The sequence below is a fragment of the Ursus americanus genome, chromosome 21 (genome assembly GCF_024610735.1).
Source record: "Ursus americanus isolate L20-20 chromosome 21, mUrsAme1.1.p, whole genome shotgun sequence".
NCBI classification, from domain to species: Eukaryota; Metazoa; Chordata; class Mammalia; order Carnivora; family Ursidae; genus Ursus; species Ursus americanus.
The window spans coordinates 51741817-51760737 of record NC_142147.1 but is presented as its reverse complement, the minus strand read 5'-3'; the positions used below and the strand labels follow the sequence as shown (position 1 = coordinate 51760737).

The following is an 18921-nucleotide window of genomic DNA, read 5'->3' as shown; positions in this document are numbered from 1 at the left end:
ATAAGAAGTAGGAAGATCAGTAGGAGAAGAAGGGGAAGAAGAAAGGAGGGAGTAAACAGAAGGGGGAATGAACCATGAGAGACTATGGACTCTGGGAAACAAACTGAGGGCTTCAGAGGGGAGGGGGGTGGGGGAATGGGATAGGCTGGTGATGGGTAGTAAGGAGGGCACGTATTGCATGGTGCACTGCATGTTATACGCAAGTAATGAATCATGGAACGTTACATCAAAAACTAGGGATGTACTGTATGGTGACTAACATAATATAATAACAATAAAAAACAAAAACAAAAACACAGGAGTGCTGTACTGCCTGGCAAGCAGACAGCATAGACACAGACAGTGTGAAGGCGGGGATCTGACAGAAGCTGGGGACACAGGAGGGGTGATTGCTCAACTGTGAGGGCTTTCTGTAGAGTGGCAGGCACCATCTCCTGGCTCCAGAGACAAGAGAGCAGAGTGGACCAAGCCATTTTTACAGCCGGCCCACCGGGACTGACCAACCTCAGTGAGCTGAACACCGCCACCAGGCGGAGACCAGAGCTGCTACACCAACCTCTGCCCCCCCTGCATCCTGGAGGTGCATTTGCACCGGGGGAAGTTGGCCTGAGAATCAGCACAAAAGGCCTTTCCCCCAGGAGACCAGTACAAACCGCTCAACATGTGCCAAGTGTACTGATCATAGAGTGCTCCAAAGCTTCAGCTCTAGGGGAAATAGGACCAAGCTTACTTTTTATCTTTTAATTTTTATTTTTATATATATATATATTGTATAATACAATATAAAATACTATTTTTATATATGTATTAACTTTTATTTTTTGGATCTAGCTTCTTTTAACAAGCAGACCAAAACACACCTAGGATCTAGGTTTGTTTGTTTTTTTTCTGGACAATATAACAAGATGGGAATTTGCCCCACAAAAAAAGAAGAAGTAGAAATAATGGTCAAGGACTTATTCAATAGAGATATAAGTAAGATATCTGAATTAGATTTTAAAACAACAATTATAAGAATCCTATCTGGGCTTTGAAAAGCATAGAAGACACTAGAGAATCCCTTACTGCAGAAATAAAGAAACTAAAATCTAGTCAGGCTGAAATTAAAAATGCTATAACTGAGATGCAAACCCAATTGGATGCCATAACAATGAGGATAGATGAAGCAAAGGAGTAAATCAGTGACATAGAAAATAAAATTATGGAAAACAATGAAGCTGAAAAGAAGAGGGAAAGAAAGGTATTGGATCACAGAGGTAGACTTAGGGAACTCAGCAACTTCTTAAAACATAATAACATTCATATCATAGGAGTCCCAGAAGATGAAGAGAGAGAAAAGGGGGTAGAAGGTTTATTTGAACAAATTATGGGAGAAAACTTCCCCAATCTGGGGAAGGACAGAGACATTGGAATCCAAAAAGCACAGAGAACTCCTATTAAATTCAACAAAAGCCAGCCATTGCCAAGACATATCATAGTCAAATTCACAAGATACACAGACAAGGAAAGAATCCTGAAAGTGGCAAGGGGGAAAAAAAAGGTCCTTATCCTACATGAAAAGACAGATCAGATTTGCCACAGATATGCCCACAGAAATCTGGCAGGCCAGAAGAGAATGGCAGGATATATTCAATGTGCTGAATGGGAAAAATATGCAGCAAAGCATACTTTATCCAGCAAGGCTGTCATTCAGAATAGAAAAAGAGAGAAAGAGACTCACAGAAAAACAAAATAATAAAGGTGCTCATGACCATTAAACCAGCCCTGCAAGAAATATTAAAGGGGACTCTCTGAGTCCAAAAAAAAGATCAAAAGCAGCAAAGACTAGAAAGGAACAGAGAACATCACCAGAAACACCAACTTCACTGATAACACAGTGGCACTAAATTCATATCTTTCAATAATCACTCTGAATATAAATGGACTAAATACTCCAATCAAAAGATGTAGGGTATCGGAATGAATAAAAAACAAGACCCATCTATATGTTGCCATAAGAGACTCATTTTAGACCTGAAGATACCTGTAGATTGAAAGTGAGGGGATGGAGAACCATCTATCATGCTAGTAGATATCAAAAGAAATCCAGAGTAGGATACTTATATCAGACAAACCAGATTTTAAAACAAAGACTGTAACAAGAAATGCAGGGGCACTGTGGCATAATTAAGGGGTCTATCCATCAAGATCTAACAATTGTAAGTATGTATGCCCCCAACTTGGGAGCACACAAATATATGAATATGTTATTAATTAATAACAAATATAAACAAACTCATTGACAATAATACAATAATAGTAGGGGACATTAACACCCCACTTACAGCAGATCATCTAAGCAGAAAATCAACAAGGAAACAATGGCTTTGAATGACACAGTGGACCAGATGTACTAAACAGATATGTTCAGAACATTTCACCCTAAAGCAGCAGAATACACATTCTTTTCAAGTGTACATGGAATATTTTCCAGGATAGATGACATACTGGCTCACAAATCAGCCTTCAACAAGTATGAAAAGCTCAAGATCACACCATGCATAATTTTAGTCCAAATGCTATGAAACCACAAGAAAAAAAAAAACCACAAGAAAGTCAACCACAAGAAAAAAATTGATAAAGACCACAAACTCATGGAGGTTAAAGAACATCCTATCAAAGAATGAATGGGTTAACCAGGAAGTTAAAGAAGAATTTAAAAAAGTACATGGAAGTAAATGAAAATGAAAACATGGCAGTCCAAAACCTTTGGGATGTAGCAAAGGCAGTCCTAAGAGGGAAGTATATTGCAATACAGGGCTACCTCAAGAAGCAAGAAAAGTCTCAAATATGCAATCTAACTTCACACTTAAAGGAACTAAGAAAGGAACAGCAAATAAAGCCTAAAGCCAGCAGGAGAAGGGAAATAATAAAGATTAGAGCAGAAGTAAATGATATAGAAAGCCATCAAAACAACAGAACAGATCAATGAAACTAAGAGCTGGCCCTTTGAAAGAATCAATAAGATTGATAAGCCCTTATCCAGACTTATCAAAAAGAAAAGAGAAAGGACCCAAATAAATAGAGAATGAAAGAGGAGAGTTCACAATCAATACCACAGAAATACAAATAATCATAAGAGAATATTAGGGAAAATTATATGCCAACAAACTGGGTGATCTGGAAGAAATGGACAAATTCCTAGAAATATACCAACTACAAAAACTGAATCAGGAAGACATAGAAAATTTGAACAGATCCATAACCAGCAAAGAAATCGAATCAGTAATAAAAAATCTCCCAACAAACAAAAGTCCAGAGCCAGATGGCTTTCCAGGGGAATACTACCAGACATTTAAAGAAGAGTTAATACATATTCTTCTCAAATTGTTCCAAAAAATAGAAATGGAAAGAAAACGTCCAAACTCCTATGAGGCCAGCATTACCTTGATTCCAAAACCAGACAATGACCCCATTAGAAAGGAGAATTACAGGGGCGCCTGGGTGGCTCAGCCAGTTAAGCATCTGCAGGTCATGATCCCAAGGTCCTGCGATTGAGCTCCAAGTCGGGCTTCCTTCATCAGCGAGGAGTTGGCTTCTCCCTCTCCCTCTGCTCCTCCCCCAGGTCATGCTCTCTTTCTCTCACCCTCTCTCTCTCTGTCTCAAATAAATAAATAAATAAATAAATAAATAAATAAATAAATAAAATCTTAAATAAATTAAAAAGGAGAATTACAGGCTAATATTCATGATGAACATGGATGCAAAAATTCTCATAAAGTACTAGCAAATTGAATTCAACAGTACATTAAAATAATTACTCAATATGATCAAGTGGGGTTTATTCCTTGGATACAGGGGTGATTCAATATTCACAAATCAATGTGATATTCCATATTAATAAAAGAAAGTATAAGAACCATATGATCCTGTCAATAGATGCAGAAAAAGCATCTGACAAAATACAGCATCCTTTCATGATAGAAACCCTCAACAAAGTAGGGATATGACATCATAAAGGTCATATATGAAACCCACAGCTAACATACTCAATGGGGAAAAACAGAGAGCCTCTCCATTATGGTCAGGAATAAGACAAGGATGTCCACTCTCACCATTACATTTAACATGGTACTGGAGGTCTTAGCCTCAACAATCAGATAACAAAAAGAAATAAATGCGCCCAACGTGGCAAGGAAAAAGTCAAACTTTCACTATTTGCAGACAACATGATACTCTATGTAGGAAACCCAAAAGACTCCACCAAAGAAACTGCTAGAACTCAAACATGAATTCAGCGAAGTCACAGATATAAAATCAATGTGCAGAAATTGGTTGCATTTCTGTACACCAATAATGAAGCAGCAGAAAAAGAAATCAAGGAATTGATCCCATTTGCAATTGCACCAAAAATGATGATACCTAGGAATGAATCTAAAGAAGTAAAAGATCTATACTCTGAAAACTATAGACATTTATGAAAGAAATTGAAGAGGACATGAAGAAATGGAAAAGCATTCCATGTTCATGGATTGGAAGAGTAAACATTGTCAAAATGTTTATACTACCTGGGGTCCCTGGGTGGCTCAGTCGGTTGAGCATCTGCCTTTGGCTCAGGTCATGATCCCAGAGTCCCAGGATGGAGCTCCATGTTGGGCTCCCTGCTCAGCAGGGAGTCTGCTTCTTCCTCTCTCCCCCTGCTCCTTTTCTCTCTAGCTCACACACACAATCTCTCTCTCAAATAATGAAAATCTTTAAAAAATGTTTATACTACCCAAAGCAATCTACACATTTAATGCAATCCCCATCAAAATACCACCAGTATTTTTCACAGAGCTAGAACAAACAATCCTAAAATTTGTACAGAACCACAAAAGGCCCCCAATAGCCAAAGCAATTCTGAAAAAGAAAAACAAAACTGGAGGAATCATGATTCTGGATTTCAAGCTGTATTACAAAGCTGTAGTCCTCAAGACAGTATGGTACTGGCACAAAAACAGACACATAGATCAATGGAACAGAATAGAGAACCCAGAAATGGACCCACAACTTTATGGTCAACTAATCTTTGACAAAGCAGGAAAGAATATCCAATGGGAAAAAAGACAGTTTTTTCAACAAATGGTGTTGGGAAAACTGGACAGCAACATGCAGAAGAATGAAACTGGACCACTTTCTTACACTATACACACAAAAAATAATAAATTCAAAATGGATGAAAGACCCTAATGTGAGACAGCAAACCATAAAAATCCTAGAGGAGAACACAGGTAGCAACCTCTTTGACCTTGGCCAGAGCAACTTCTTACTAGACACATCTCCAGAGGCAAGGGAAACAGAAGCAAAAATGAACTGTTGGGACTTCATCAAGATAAAAAGCTTCTGAACAGTGAAGGAAACCACCAACAAAACTAAAAGGAAACCTATGGAATGGGAGAAGATATTTGCAAATGACGTATCTGATAAAGGGTTAGTATCAAAAATCAACAAAGAACCTACCAAACTCAACATCCAAAAACCAAATAACCCAGTTAAGAAATGGGAAGAAGATGTGAATAGACACTTTTCCAAAAAGATATCTAGATGGCTAATGGACACGTGAAAAGATGCTCAACATCACTCATTCTCAGGGAAATACAAATCAAAACCATGATGAAATACCATCTCGCACCTGTCTGGATGGTTAAAATTAACAACACAAGAAACAACAGGTGGTGGCGAGGATGCAGAGAAAGGGGAACACACTTACACTGTTGGTGGGAATGCAAACTGGTACAGCCACTCTGGAGAACAGTACAGAGATTCCTCAAAATGTTAACAACAGAACTACTCTACGATCCAGCAATTGCACTACTAGGTATTTACTTGATTGCCTTTTTAAAAACACTTCCTCCCATTCTAGTCTCAGTTTCTCTTAGTACAGCCTGACTCCCTTGGGACCAGAAATTTCACCTCCCTGAAACCCTAGACATCCAGAGTAGCCCAGCACTGTGCTGGATTGGGGGCCATGGAAATGGGTCCCTCTGCCCATCGCAGTGAAGAAAGGAATGCTTAGCAGTCATAGCAGAGAGGTAAGGTGGCTGACACTGAGAGTTTTGAAGGCTTTGGCTGTATTTATTTTCAAAGTGACAATGCCTAGGGGCATCTGGCTTCTGGTATTTGGGGCATGGTGGAGAGAGGCTGGTGATATTGGGGAAGGGCATTCAAGGTTCTTCCTGCAGAGGGGAGGACTTAGGCATCACCAAGGATGGGTAGGGCTCTGAAGAATCAGGAAGGCTCTTATCCAAAGGCATTAGACAATGCCTGGCAGTCCTGGTTGGCCCCTTCTAAAATAGTGGACACACAAAGAGGAGACGTGCATCCACTGCCAGAGGTCCTCAGCCCCTAACTTCTTGCCATGGGGATGTGATGGAGGGGCACTCATCCCATACCACCCGTTAGCGGGGCCCACTCCTTGTTGTGCAACAAAGGCCGAGAGTCTTGTCTCTAGAAACTCAGGTGGAAGCCTCCAACCCAACACCACCCAAACCCGGCTTACATAGATTATTCTGTAAAGTAAATATCCATCAAAGGCCAATGTTAACAAGTCTGACGGCCGAGATGAAATGGTAAATTCATTGAAAGATGGACACTACTGAAGCTCACTGGAAATAAAAGTAAACAAAATTAATAGTTCTGTATCTATTGAAGAAAGTGAATCTTTAGTTTAATAAATTCCCCCTCTGACTTGGGTTTTAAGCAAAGATGGAGTAGCAGGGATGGGATTTGTTCTTCCATCTCAAATAAGAAAAGCCCATAAATGTGGTATAAAACAACGGTTTTCAGACATTTGATGATAAGTAGCAGAGGAAACTGAGAGAGAGAGAGAGAGAGAGAGAGAGAGAGAGAGAACAAAGTAGGGGACTCCAAAGATGGTCCCATTTCACCCCCTGGAGATTTCCAGACATAGCACAAAGAGGAGTTTCCCAGACAGCCCACTGGTCTCCCTGAGCTGAGGAGACAGGGTTGGAAGGTTGGGAAAGTCAAGGTGGCTGGAGTTCCCAGGACTGGGTACTGCTGAAGGGAGAGCTGCACAGAGGCAATACTCTAGAGAGCTACAGAGGGCCCACAGCTGGAGTCTACAGGTGGGTGCAGATCAGTGAATGCTTGCAGGTCAGGGAAAGAACCTCCCCAAGGAGAAGATGGAGTAATACCTGCAGGGCACACAGGGCTAGCGATAGTTCCCACCATGCTGAGTGGACAATCCTCACACTACAGGGAATACCGGGTAGAGTACACAGGAGGGCACTGCCCCGGTTGTAGGGAAATCCAGCCCCCATTAGAAGTTTCTGGTTCCTTCCTATACAGTTTAAAAGAAAGCCTTGAAAGCCAGAGACTCACCCAGAGTTAACCCTACTGCCAAGGCTGAACGCTACTGCCCAGAACACTGAACTGGATGAATGAGGTGATGTAATTGGGCACTAATCCAGCCTTGAATCCTGATCATCATGGCAGTCCCATCGATGATTATTGCCCCCATGGTGGCCTGGGTAGACTTCCCATTGCTGCACTGTCCCCACCTGTCTTTTCCTTCCCATGGCAGCACCCACACTGGCACAGCTCGTCATCCCCTCTCCTGACCCGCCCCCATGCATGTTTTCATGTCAAAGTAACAACATTGAACAGTAAAGGAGATTTCACCCCCACATGGGGACAACAGGGGCCCCTTTCCCTAGTTCCGCTGGCCAAAAAGAAAGGACTCTTTCTTGGGGCAAAGGTGCCCATGTCCCCTGCTGCCATGTCTGCCCTTTCCCTGTTGGCACCCTTTTGCAGCTTTGTGACTGGGGCTGACCTCAGGGCACCTCTGGTTGAAGAAAAGGAAAACGAAAAGGATTTTCTCCCACACTTTATGTTTACAGAGGCCTCTTTTCCTGGTCCTTTGGCTAGAAAGTGGGTGTTTGTGTTGGGGCTTTTGCCGTATATACCTGCTGTGCAGTTCAGAGAAATGTTCTTCCTTCCATCCAGTCAATGCCAGGAAAGAGAAGAAGAACAAGAATCCCACAAAAATCAGTCCCAATATGGGTAAATACGCAAGTGTTAATCTGTCTCCTCATTTCACAATCTATTTTCAACTTCTCAGAGTCCTCATATAGAGAGTCTTTACTTTCGGTGGTCCGTTCAGAGTTTCTAGCTGTCATCTGTGGGGATAGACTGTAGAGGATTTATTCCATTTTGGCCAGTGCCAGGAGTCAACACAAAACTGTTAAGTATGCAGCAGTTCTTGGAACCTTCCAAGAGATGAGGAGATCATCAGATTGCTTCAAAGAATCCCTAGGAAAACTGAAGGTTTTAGAGGGGAGGGCGGTGGGGGATAGGCTAGCCCAGTGATGGGTATTAAGGAGGGCACCTATTGCATAGAACACTGGGTGTTATATGCAAACAATGAATCATGGAACACTATATCAAAAACTAATGCTGTACTGTATGGTGGCTAACATAATATAATAAAATATTATTATAATAAATAAATAAATAAATAAATAAATAAATAAATAAATAGTATCCTTGTCCTTTCCAGGACCAGTCACTTCAAAAACAAAACAAAACAAAAAACAAAAGAACCCCCAAAGACTCCCTAGGCAAACTGAGGGTTTTAAAGGGAAGGGGGGCAGGGGATGGGTTAGCCCAGTGATGGGTGTTAAAGGGGGCAAGTATTTTTTGATATTTATACATATATATTTTTTAATAATAATATTTTTTATTATATTATGTTAGTCACCATACAGTACAGACCTGATTTTTGATGTAAAGTTCCATGATTCATTAGTTGCGTGTAACACCCAGTGCACCATGCAATACATGCCCTCCTTACTACCCATCACCAGCCTATCCCATTCCCCCACCCCCCTCCCCTCTGAAGCCCTCAGTTTGTTTCCCAGAGTCCATAGTCTCTCATGCTTCATTCCCCCTTCTGATTACCCCCCTTTCTTTATCCCTTTCTTCTCCTACCTATCTTCTTACTTCTTATGTTCCATAAATGAGTGAAATCATATGATAGTTGTCTTTCTCTGCTTGACTTATTTCACTTAGCATTATTTTAAGGAGAGCATGTATTGCATGGAACACTGGGTGTTATATGCAAACAATGAATCATGGAGCACTACATCAAAAACTAATGATGTATTGTATGATGACTAACATATCATAAATAAATAAGAATCCCTAGGCAACACTCTGAAAAATCTAGGTGTAGTTTCTTTGCTACTACATTTTCACAGAAGTGAATTTAATTGTGAGAATATTCACTACTCAAGATTCTTTTAGAAGAGAAAGAGAGCAGAAGAGGAAGGGATGGAAGGAGAAAGAGAGGGTGAGAGACAGATTGATTTTTCTTTACACAAAGGAAAAGAAAAAAAAACATTTTCCTTGTGATGAGAACTCTTGGGATTTATTCTCTTAACTATCTTTCTATATATCATATTGCAGTGCTAGCACTAGTTGTCATTTTGTACCTCATATCCCTAGAGAGAATGACTTTAATGTCTGATTACTTTGTGAACTTCTGAGATCTAAGTCTGGAGCATTTTTTGAAGTGAAATTTGAATGTTGGCTATTCGATATTTTGTGTGGTTGAGAACTGAGGTTTACACATCCTCCAAAATGTGTGTGTGTGTGTGTGTGTGTGTATTTTAAAAAAATTTTCGTTATGTTATGTTAGTCACCATACAGTACATCATTAGTTTTTGATGTAGTGTTCCGTGATTCATTTTTTGCATATAACATCCAGTGCTCCACGCAATATGTGCCCTCCTTAATACCCATCACCAGCTTATCCCAATCCCCCACCCCATCCCCTCTGAAACCCTCAGTTTGTTTCCCAGAGTCCATAGTCTCTTGTGGTTCATTCCCCCTTCTGTTTACTCCCCCCTTCATTCCTCCCTTCCTTCTCCTACCGATCTCCCTGCTATTCCAGATGTAGTGAAGAGAAGGGCCATATGCACCCCAATGTTCATAGCAGCATAAACTGTGGAAGGAGGTGAGATGCCTTTCAACAGACGAATGGATAAAGAAGATGTGGTCCATATACACAATGGAATATTACTCAGCCATCAGAAAGAACAATTACCCATCATTTGCAGCAACATGAATGGGACTGGAGGAGATTATGCTAAGTGAAATAAGTCAAGCAGAGAAAGACACGTGTCACGTGTGTATTTTTTTTTTTTACTATTTATGTAATTTCCTTAAAAATATTTCAGTATCCAAGCACCAAGATCTTATCATCTGTAACCACTATCACTCTGGTAAAATTTGACAGGACTACTGTGCTCATTACTGAGAATACTTACAGCAACACCAATGAGTCAAATTATGCACTATGTATATTTTTCTTTTCAGTTAAAAGGAATTTCTGACCTGTGAATCTGAACATTAACATAATTCATTTCTCTACTCAATAATATTTCCCAGCACTTCCTATCCTACTGTGTCTGCATCATCATAACTTTTTGGTTCTGGAGTCTTTGCTTTTAATATTTTTTATGCATTCCTTTATTTATTTATCCAACTATTTTGCTGTATCTCTCGTGTCCCCAGGCCGCTGACTCATTCTAGGAGTGTGCTACGATGAAGGCTGACATTGGCCATCCATCTTGTGATTTGCAAACTAGAAAAGAGCTGAATTCTGTTGTGAGTTTTACAAAGGGAAGAGAATAAGCTGTTCTTGAGGTCTTGTTACAATGCGACCTAATCTAATCCAGTAGAGGGAGAGCTGTTGGAGGAGGGACTTAGCCAGATAAATGGAGGAAGAAGATTATTCCATAGTGACACTGGGTTTTTGATGAGAACTGTCTGGAAGGAGAATTCTCTGTGCTTTGCATTCATCCATTTAGCTAGCTTCCACACCCATGCATTCTTTCACCTCTAGGAAGCTCAGATAGCAAATGAAAAGAGCACATATCCCACACAATATAGATTACTTTTATTTAAATAAGATAGAAAAGACAAATGTGCATCCTTCACATTGTCACCACTTTAAAAAAAAACAATATAAATATATCTCCTGAAGGCAAGGTGAAGTTCAAGTCCATGAGGTATAAATGATTTTTCCCATTCAAGAAGTCACCAGGATAGGACCCTCCCCAACTATTAAAATTCCCAAGACCTTGGTCAGGTTTGTGAGCTGTTCCTGATCATTTGGGTCCATGGCAAATGAAGGGTCTGAGAGGGCAAGAAAAGGAGCATGAGAGGAAATTACAAATGAGGGAGCTTTGGGCAACATTAACAAAGCTTACTATACCACATTCATAATCTAGAAACACCCCTATCCAGCCCTGGGGTCTTTGGATATAGTGGCGCAATGGTGGGGAGGCAGAGAAGAGGTGGCAGATGTCGTCCACTTGGATGCACAGAAGTAGAAAGATACCCTCAGAGTTGAGCAGCATATCATTGCGATTTATCCAGGTTTCCTTGCAAAGTCCTATAATCCAGTTATGAGAGTTTCCCACATCTACCTCCCAGTAATGTTTGCCAGAGGTGAAGGTCTGAGCTCCCCACAAAGGCATGTACTGTGGACTTGCTGGACTGTGAGGCATGTCTTGATGGTCGGGACCGCATTGCAAATGTCTCAGGTCTTCAAACAGAGCCACACGATAATTGCTTATGTTATGGTCCAATGTAAGATACACTTCAGCAAAAAGAAAACAACGAAGTCAAAGAACAGAATTTAAAAGTTCTGTCGGACAAGTGCAGTAGCCTTCTGGCAAATGCCAAACAAGCACATCTCTAAAACCAAACAAAACTAGTTTGTTTTGTTTCTTGAGAACACTCCCAACCCACCATGGCCAGTTTCAAGGTACTTACCATTTAGTAATTCCTCATAAAATTCTGGAACACGTAACAGTTAGCTTTCATGACAGAGTCCATACTAACTGCTCCAGAACACTCCTTTATCACAAGTGACTATACAGAGTGTGTCACTGGAAATCCAGAGACATCAGCAAGGGCTTCTTGCCTATTTACAGAGCAAGTAAATGTCTATTCATAGAACTAGATGAAAGGCAATTTTGAGAATACAGAAACATGTAGGATGTCAGCCTCTGGCTTTATTTTCACTAGCTCATTGAAAACTTAGGAGCCTGCTCATACATGTCAAGTAAATACCAATATGGCCCTTCACTTGCTTAAGTCTTCTCATTAATCAACTAGCACAAAATAAGATAAATATAATAACAGTAATAAATATATTACATATCACTTTAAAATATGATATTGTTATTCTTGTTAGTCCTAAATAGTGATCACCTTGCTCAAACATGTGAACAAGCAAAGATAAAATAAACTGAAAATCCATATTTGCCTTCTTTTTTTTCTTAAGAAGTGTTTTCTTCTCTCTGAATTTCTTCTCCTTTTTTTTAAATGATTTTATTTATTTCTTTGACAGAGAGAGACAGCGAGAGAGGGAACAGAAGCAGGGGGAATGGGAGAAGGAGAAGCCGGCTTCCCGCTGAGCAGGGAGCCTGAAGCGGGGCTCGATCCCAGGACCCTGGGATCATGACCTGAGCTGAAGGCAGATGCTTAACAACTGAGCCACCCAGGCGCCGCTCTCTCTGAATTTCTAACTCATACACCATGGAATCCGAATCCAACCTATCCCATCCCAGGTCTGCTTCTCCTGTCTGCCAGGCTCACCACCTACATCTGTCCCTCCACACACAAATCATATGTTCCATTTGTTTTCTGGTTGTACCTATTGTTTATAAATATACTTTTATCCCTTTTTTAAATCTTGTGATGTTTCAAATACAGTCTTTAAATTTTTAAATAAATATTTAAATAACAACTAAGGGTGCATCTAAGAATCTGAACAACCACATATAACCATAGTTAACAACTACAGGTTGAAAGACACTGAATTAATGTGTAGTTTTAATGCCATGTGCTTTCATTGTTTTAAACTCACTGCAAATTATCATAAGAAAATTGTCATATTCAATTGCTTTTGACTGACTTCAGATAGCTTTTACTTGTTAACTAACAATAAAATACGGTTAGTTATAAGGGTATTCATATTTACCCACTTCCCTGTTCTCTGAAAAGACTGATAGAGCAATGAGGAGAAGTCCTCCAGGTGTATCTCCTCCTGGAGGAAATAGTGAGGTCTCACCAGGGTGCCCCTTCTCACCTCGGAAGTTGTTAAGCCTTTCAGACATCCCTGTGATGGTCCATGAGCTCAGCTGAGGGTTCACAGGCTGGGGAATGTGCAGCTGCATTAACTGACTCCTGCAAAGAAGAAGAGCCACTTACTAACATGTCCAGAGGTATCATAAGCAATCCCTTGAAGTTGCTCCATCAGAATCCTCTCAGTTAGGTGCAAATGGTATGAATTCAACTCCACAAATCGAGGAATACTGCAGTTGTTCTTGTATTTTATAATTAGCTACCCTGCTCTTACCACTTCAATCTCAGTAAGATATGTCACTTCACTCACAATTGTATCTCTTTTCTACCTTCGCCTTCCCTAGGGGAGCCACATGGCCGCTCTCTTTTAGTTCTCGAAATCCAATAGGTGCCAAAATTTTGGAACTTGCTGCCTGGTACATATGGAGCCTAAGCTCTCTAGGATGCTTTTTCCTGGGGACTTTCCCTGTCCCCTCTTCCCACCATCCTTCTACCTTCTGCCCCTCTGATCTTATTTGCCTTCCTATAGAAGACCTGGAATAATCCTCAAATAATTAGGATTTTGAAAATTAGAGACAGGAAAAATAATTGTCTTTTGGCAACTTCTGCTTTAAGCCTTGCAGCCAAAACCACATCTTTCCCAACCCCCACTTTTATGAAAGGGTGGTCTATATAAAACCTAGAAGTGTTTAGATAAGACTGCATTTATTTCTAAATGCAGACAGAAAGAAACTTGTCACAAAAAGGTGTGTGTCCATCTCAGCAGAAATAGCCTGACCACTGTCACCATAAACCAACTTGAATAGAGGGGCAAACTTACCTTTTCACGATGTCTCCCAAATCCTGTGAAGACAAAGAGTGGAAGGCTTAGCTTTGAGCTCAAGATACGTTTACTCTAGTTTGAGACTATGAGACTGGACTGGAAAATTCTGTATCTACACTTTTCTTTCTTGGGTAAAACAATTTGCTCTTTTACTTATCCTTATAAAGATGAAACTCGGTCTTACATTTGCATACAGTTGATAAAGTCATGATCATGATAAAATTTAAAACAGAAGATGTTCTTAGAAGAAACAGTTGGCTGTGTTTGTTCTAATCTACGGTGAGATTCACAGAGGTTTCCCCAAAGTTCTTATGAGGATGCATGGGCTCCAAATCTACAATTTCAAAATAGAAAGAATGGATACATCCCACATTTCTGTGTATTGACAAGTCCAGATACAGAATTGAATGATCTATTCATAAGCTGCTCTGTTGCAGTTGGTTAGAAACTGAAATCTTAGTAGAAGAATTGAGAAGGACTTTTTTTCCCCTGGATCTGTTCCATGAAATTTTCTACATAGTTTTCCTTCTGTATAAGGTGAATGTGACCCTGAGCTTCGAGGTTAAAGTGGAGGAGCAAAGCCTGCCATCACGAAGTTAAAGGAGGCAGAATTTTCCTGGAAACAGGAAAATAATGGAGGTCCAAGAAGATACAGACTTCAGTGGACCTAAATGATTTCTGAGCAGGCTGGTATTCAACATCCTGATATCTTTCCTCCGTCCTTACCTGGAACAGGTCCACATCTGTTTTGCAGCACATTTCCTTTAGCTCCTCATACATCTTTCTCAGGAGTTTCCCCATATGACACATTCTAGCTACATTTCTCCAGAGCTGATTAAAAATTATCTTGCCTTCAACTGCCAGGCTCTCTAAATGTTTTTGCTTTTCTTCGTGGAGATACTGGTATACCTTGGGATATTCAGCCCTGATCATCATCATCCGTAGATTTACAAAACCCTGAAATGACATTGGTTTAATTAGGTCGTATATCTGGATGGTTTTATTCTTCTTTCATTATCTTTGGTCTGTGTGCTATGTACAGTGTTCTTATCTTAGTCTGTTTGGACTGCTTTAACAAAAACGCCATAGACCGGGTAGGAAATAAACATAGAAAGTAATTTCTCACCATTCTATATGCTGGGAAGTCTACGATTGGTGCTGGCAGGTGTGGTGTCTGGTGAGAGCCCACTTCCTACATAGCCATCTTTTCATTGTATCCTCAAATGGCAGATGGAGCAAGGGACATTTCCAGGATCTCTTTTAGAAGGACACTCGCCCCATTCCTGAGGACTCTGGCTTCATGACCTAATCACCACTCAAAGCCCCCACTCCTATTAACATCACCTTGGGGGCTAGAATTTGAACATACAAATTATGGTCTGGAGCAAATACTCAGATCATAGAAGTGCTTCCAGCTACTTACCCTCAGACTTCCACATTTTCATGTAAAATAGAAATTTAAGATCAATTTTTTATTGTTCCATATAATTCATAATATCAAAATCATAATCCCTTTTTTTCAGTGCTCATACTCATAAACTGACTATCTGCTCTCAGCAAAAAGCAACAATTGACTTCCTCAGGCAAACAGAGGACATCACACACGATCTTTCTAAATTACTTTCATTTCCAAAACACTCTTGTTTCACCAGAGCCTGGCTCTGCCTGCCTCAGGACCACACCTACCTCCTCTTGACTGGTCCACCCTGTCTTGTCTCCTTAGAGACATTATCATCTAGATTACAACCCTACATACTTGTTCTTGCCTCTCCTCTGTCTCCTACATCTCCGTGTCTCTGTCCCCCTTGTTCTGTGGGTCTGTCTCCAGTTCACTCATTCAGCCACTTTTTCTCACTCTCTCGCCTTCTTTTCACACAGCCTTTAAACATATGCAGAGTTACCAAATTATTTTGGAAATACCAACACTAAACATCCTTGTTAAAATTATTTTTATCTATCTTCTATGCTAGCACTTTTATTGCCATAAAAGCCAGACTTATTGACCAAATGTGATCAAACTCACTGTACCCATGGGTGAAATTTTCAGTTATTCATCCAAGCAATGACTCCTTGCTTCTGTTCCCCACTCTTTCCTGAACTACACATTCCAACATGCCAAGGGCCGATTTTTACTAAATCCAAATGATATGATTCATCCTTATACTACTGCACCCTCTTTCCACATTTGACATTATTTCCTACTCATTTCTGTTACTAATCCTTTCTGTCTCCTGCTCCAGAAAGCTGTGTTCTCAGAGAGGTGCTCATCCCCCATCTCCCCCACCCCTGACCAGCTCCTTCAGATCTCTGCCCAGATATAACCTTGGCCATGAGTCTTCCATCACCAGCATACGTTCCCCAAGCCTGCACTCTTTATATCCATTTTCTGCTTTCATTTTACCCAAGCACTTCATAAATGTGATATATCATAAATTTTACTTCTTAAATATCTGGATCAAGTTCTTTTACTGATTATAAACTCCTGGGGTCAGTGATTTGTTTCTCTTTTTACCCATTCCTGCATCTTTTTGTTGGCCTAGAACAGTGAGCAGCACATCACAGGTCCTCATATGAATGAATGATTCATTAGAAATCCACCCTAGGGGTTCTTGGGTGGCTCAGTCAGTTGAGTGTGGGACTCTTGATTTTGGCTCAGGTCATGATCTCAGAGTTATGAGATCAAGCCCTGTCTCAGGCTGTGTGCTCAGCATGAAGTCTGCTTGAGATTCTCTCTCTCCCTCTGCCCTTCCCTACCACTCCCCAACCCTGCCCCCGTGCTCTCTCTCTCTCTAAAATAAATAAATCTTTAAAAAAATAAAAGAAATCCATCCTAAATGATCAACATAATGTTCTTCTTCCCCTTTGGCATTTTCATAGCACCATGCACAGATAACTGTTTAATGACTTTTTATTCTCTAATATTATCTTTTTATATGTCTCCTTCAGTATTGCTCCAGTTCTTTGAAAAGAAAGGTGTAGTTTTCATCTTCAGATTCAGGTTTTCAGTTCCTCTTCATGAATCAACAAATGACACAATCCAAAATCCATAGCTAGGCATTTGTATTCTTGACCTGGGCATAATGACATTTCTAGCCACACCTCTAATCACCATCTGCCTCGTACCCCATGCACTAATCAGTAGGAGCAGCGAGCAGGTCTTGAACAATTTCATGGGTTGTCTGGTTTGTCTCATCTTTACTTTTCTTGTCCCTCAGATCTCTCTGCCATCAATACCCAGGAAATTACAAATTCTACTAACATACAAGCATCACATTCAGTTTTACTTGTTTGAGAAGCTTTTCTTAACATTCAAAGTTTGCTAAGTTCCTACAGAACTCTGTATTTACCTCCATCCCCGTGATCACTGCATTCTGTCATGGGATAGTGCAGTTTCTTATCCCTGATGATGTATTAGTGGTAGATATTGCTTTATCCAGAAAAATCAGGAAAAGTCTTTTAGTTACATGATGGGCTCAGTGTGAAATCCTGCACTGAAGGTGATGTTTTCCTGTAGAGAAACATATGTAGCTCTTTTTCTGTTACCTGCTCAGGGTACATTATGATTTAATTTAAATTCTTCCACTGTCAGTTACCATGGTATCTGCCCCAAGAGGGCTCCAAGGGAAACAGGGCCTACCGCTTACCTGCCATACTCTAAATAAGTTGTACTCTTTGTTTAGATTTTTCTGATTTCTCTGTCTGCTTTTCCAAATAGACTTCATTTGCATCAGAAGTTTCTCCTGTAAAAGAACTACAAATTTGAGCACTAGAAAACCAAATACAGCATATTTCAGATACCCTGAAAAGTGATAAGGGGATAGACATGAGAAAAATAAAAAGTAAAGAAAGCAGATACGTCAATGGTTTTTCCTGGGAACACTAATAGTCAACTCTGGGAGATTGACCCAAAATGGAGTTCCTAAATTTGGAAAATGCAATCGATTATCTGAGGAATCTAGTACTTACATTACATGTAACATGGACAATTTTCAGAAGTGAATCTTGATTCATATATAATTTTGAAATGATGGCCTTCACTTTTTCTATGGCATGATTAGAATACATTGTTTCTAAATCTGCTATGACTAGAAGATGCTCATTGTCATCATGGTAGAAGTAGCCAATGACTGTCCCTGCCTCTAGAGATTTCCCACCCTGCTAGTTACACTGAAATACTGACACCCTCCTCAACTCATCATCATTCCTCTCCCTCAGCCCAAAAGAATTTAAACTTTAGGGGAGCAAAGATGTTTGTCTAGTTTCTTCAGTGTTGTATCCCTAGTTTTCAGAACAGTGCCTTGGCACATGGTATTCTGAAATTCTATTTGCTTGAAGCATAAGAGAAGAAAAATAAAAATCAACTTTACTCATTGCCTGATAAGACACAGAGTCTTCCACATTTCACAGTGGCAGTACTTACCCTGCACTGCTCAGCAGCCTGCAATATTGGTGAGTGTCTGTGAGTGGCATGCCTTTGGGAATTGGAGCAGTGCAAACACAGCAGGCTCTTGTCACTTGGACAGAAGAGGTCCTTTACTACTAGGTGTATCCTACAGACTCGCTTGGCAGAGTTTGGTAACTGGCAGGCAACTGATTCTTTGGAAGCATGAACTTGTTTCACAGCAAAAATAATGCTTTCGAAGTCTATTTGTGGAGATACTGCCCTGCACACAGGGCAGCGAGTAGGATGCTGAGCATCGTCCCACAAGAGGCAGAGACAAGGAGTGCAAAAGTTGTGCCCACAGCTAAGGGTGAGAGGGTCTGTGAAATAGTCCTTGCAGATGTAGCAGATAAGCTCACTGGGGACATTCTGCACAAAAGTAGAATCCATGTTTCTGAGGAAATAAAAGGAAAAGGAAAGTGAATTGAGTTAAGCCATCTCTCATTAATACACACATGCACAATAGTAGCATAGGTGGTGCTGGGAATAAGATGGTGAGGCAGAAGGAGAGTCCTCCAGA

At 40.4% G+C, this 18921-nt stretch overlaps 1 protein-coding gene across 1 annotated transcript; it reads right to left on the bottom strand.

Moving 5' to 3' along the window:
* Window positions 1-10924: 10924 nt before the first annotated feature.
* Window positions 10925-18791, bottom strand: LOC148108302 (tripartite motif-containing protein 77-like). The gene is made up of 6 exons (XM_087871004.1): window positions 18381-18791; window positions 17605-17700; window positions 14687-14917; window positions 13958-13980; window positions 13142-13239; window positions 10925-11644 (listed from the first exon to the last, which is right to left on the bottom strand). The coding sequence occupies exons 1-6, from the start codon at window positions 18789-18791 to the stop codon at window positions 11151-11153; spliced, it is 1353 nt and encodes a 450-aa protein (XP_087727130.1). The 3' UTR covers window positions 10925-11150.
* Between the last annotated feature and the right edge of the window lie 130 nt (window positions 18792-18921).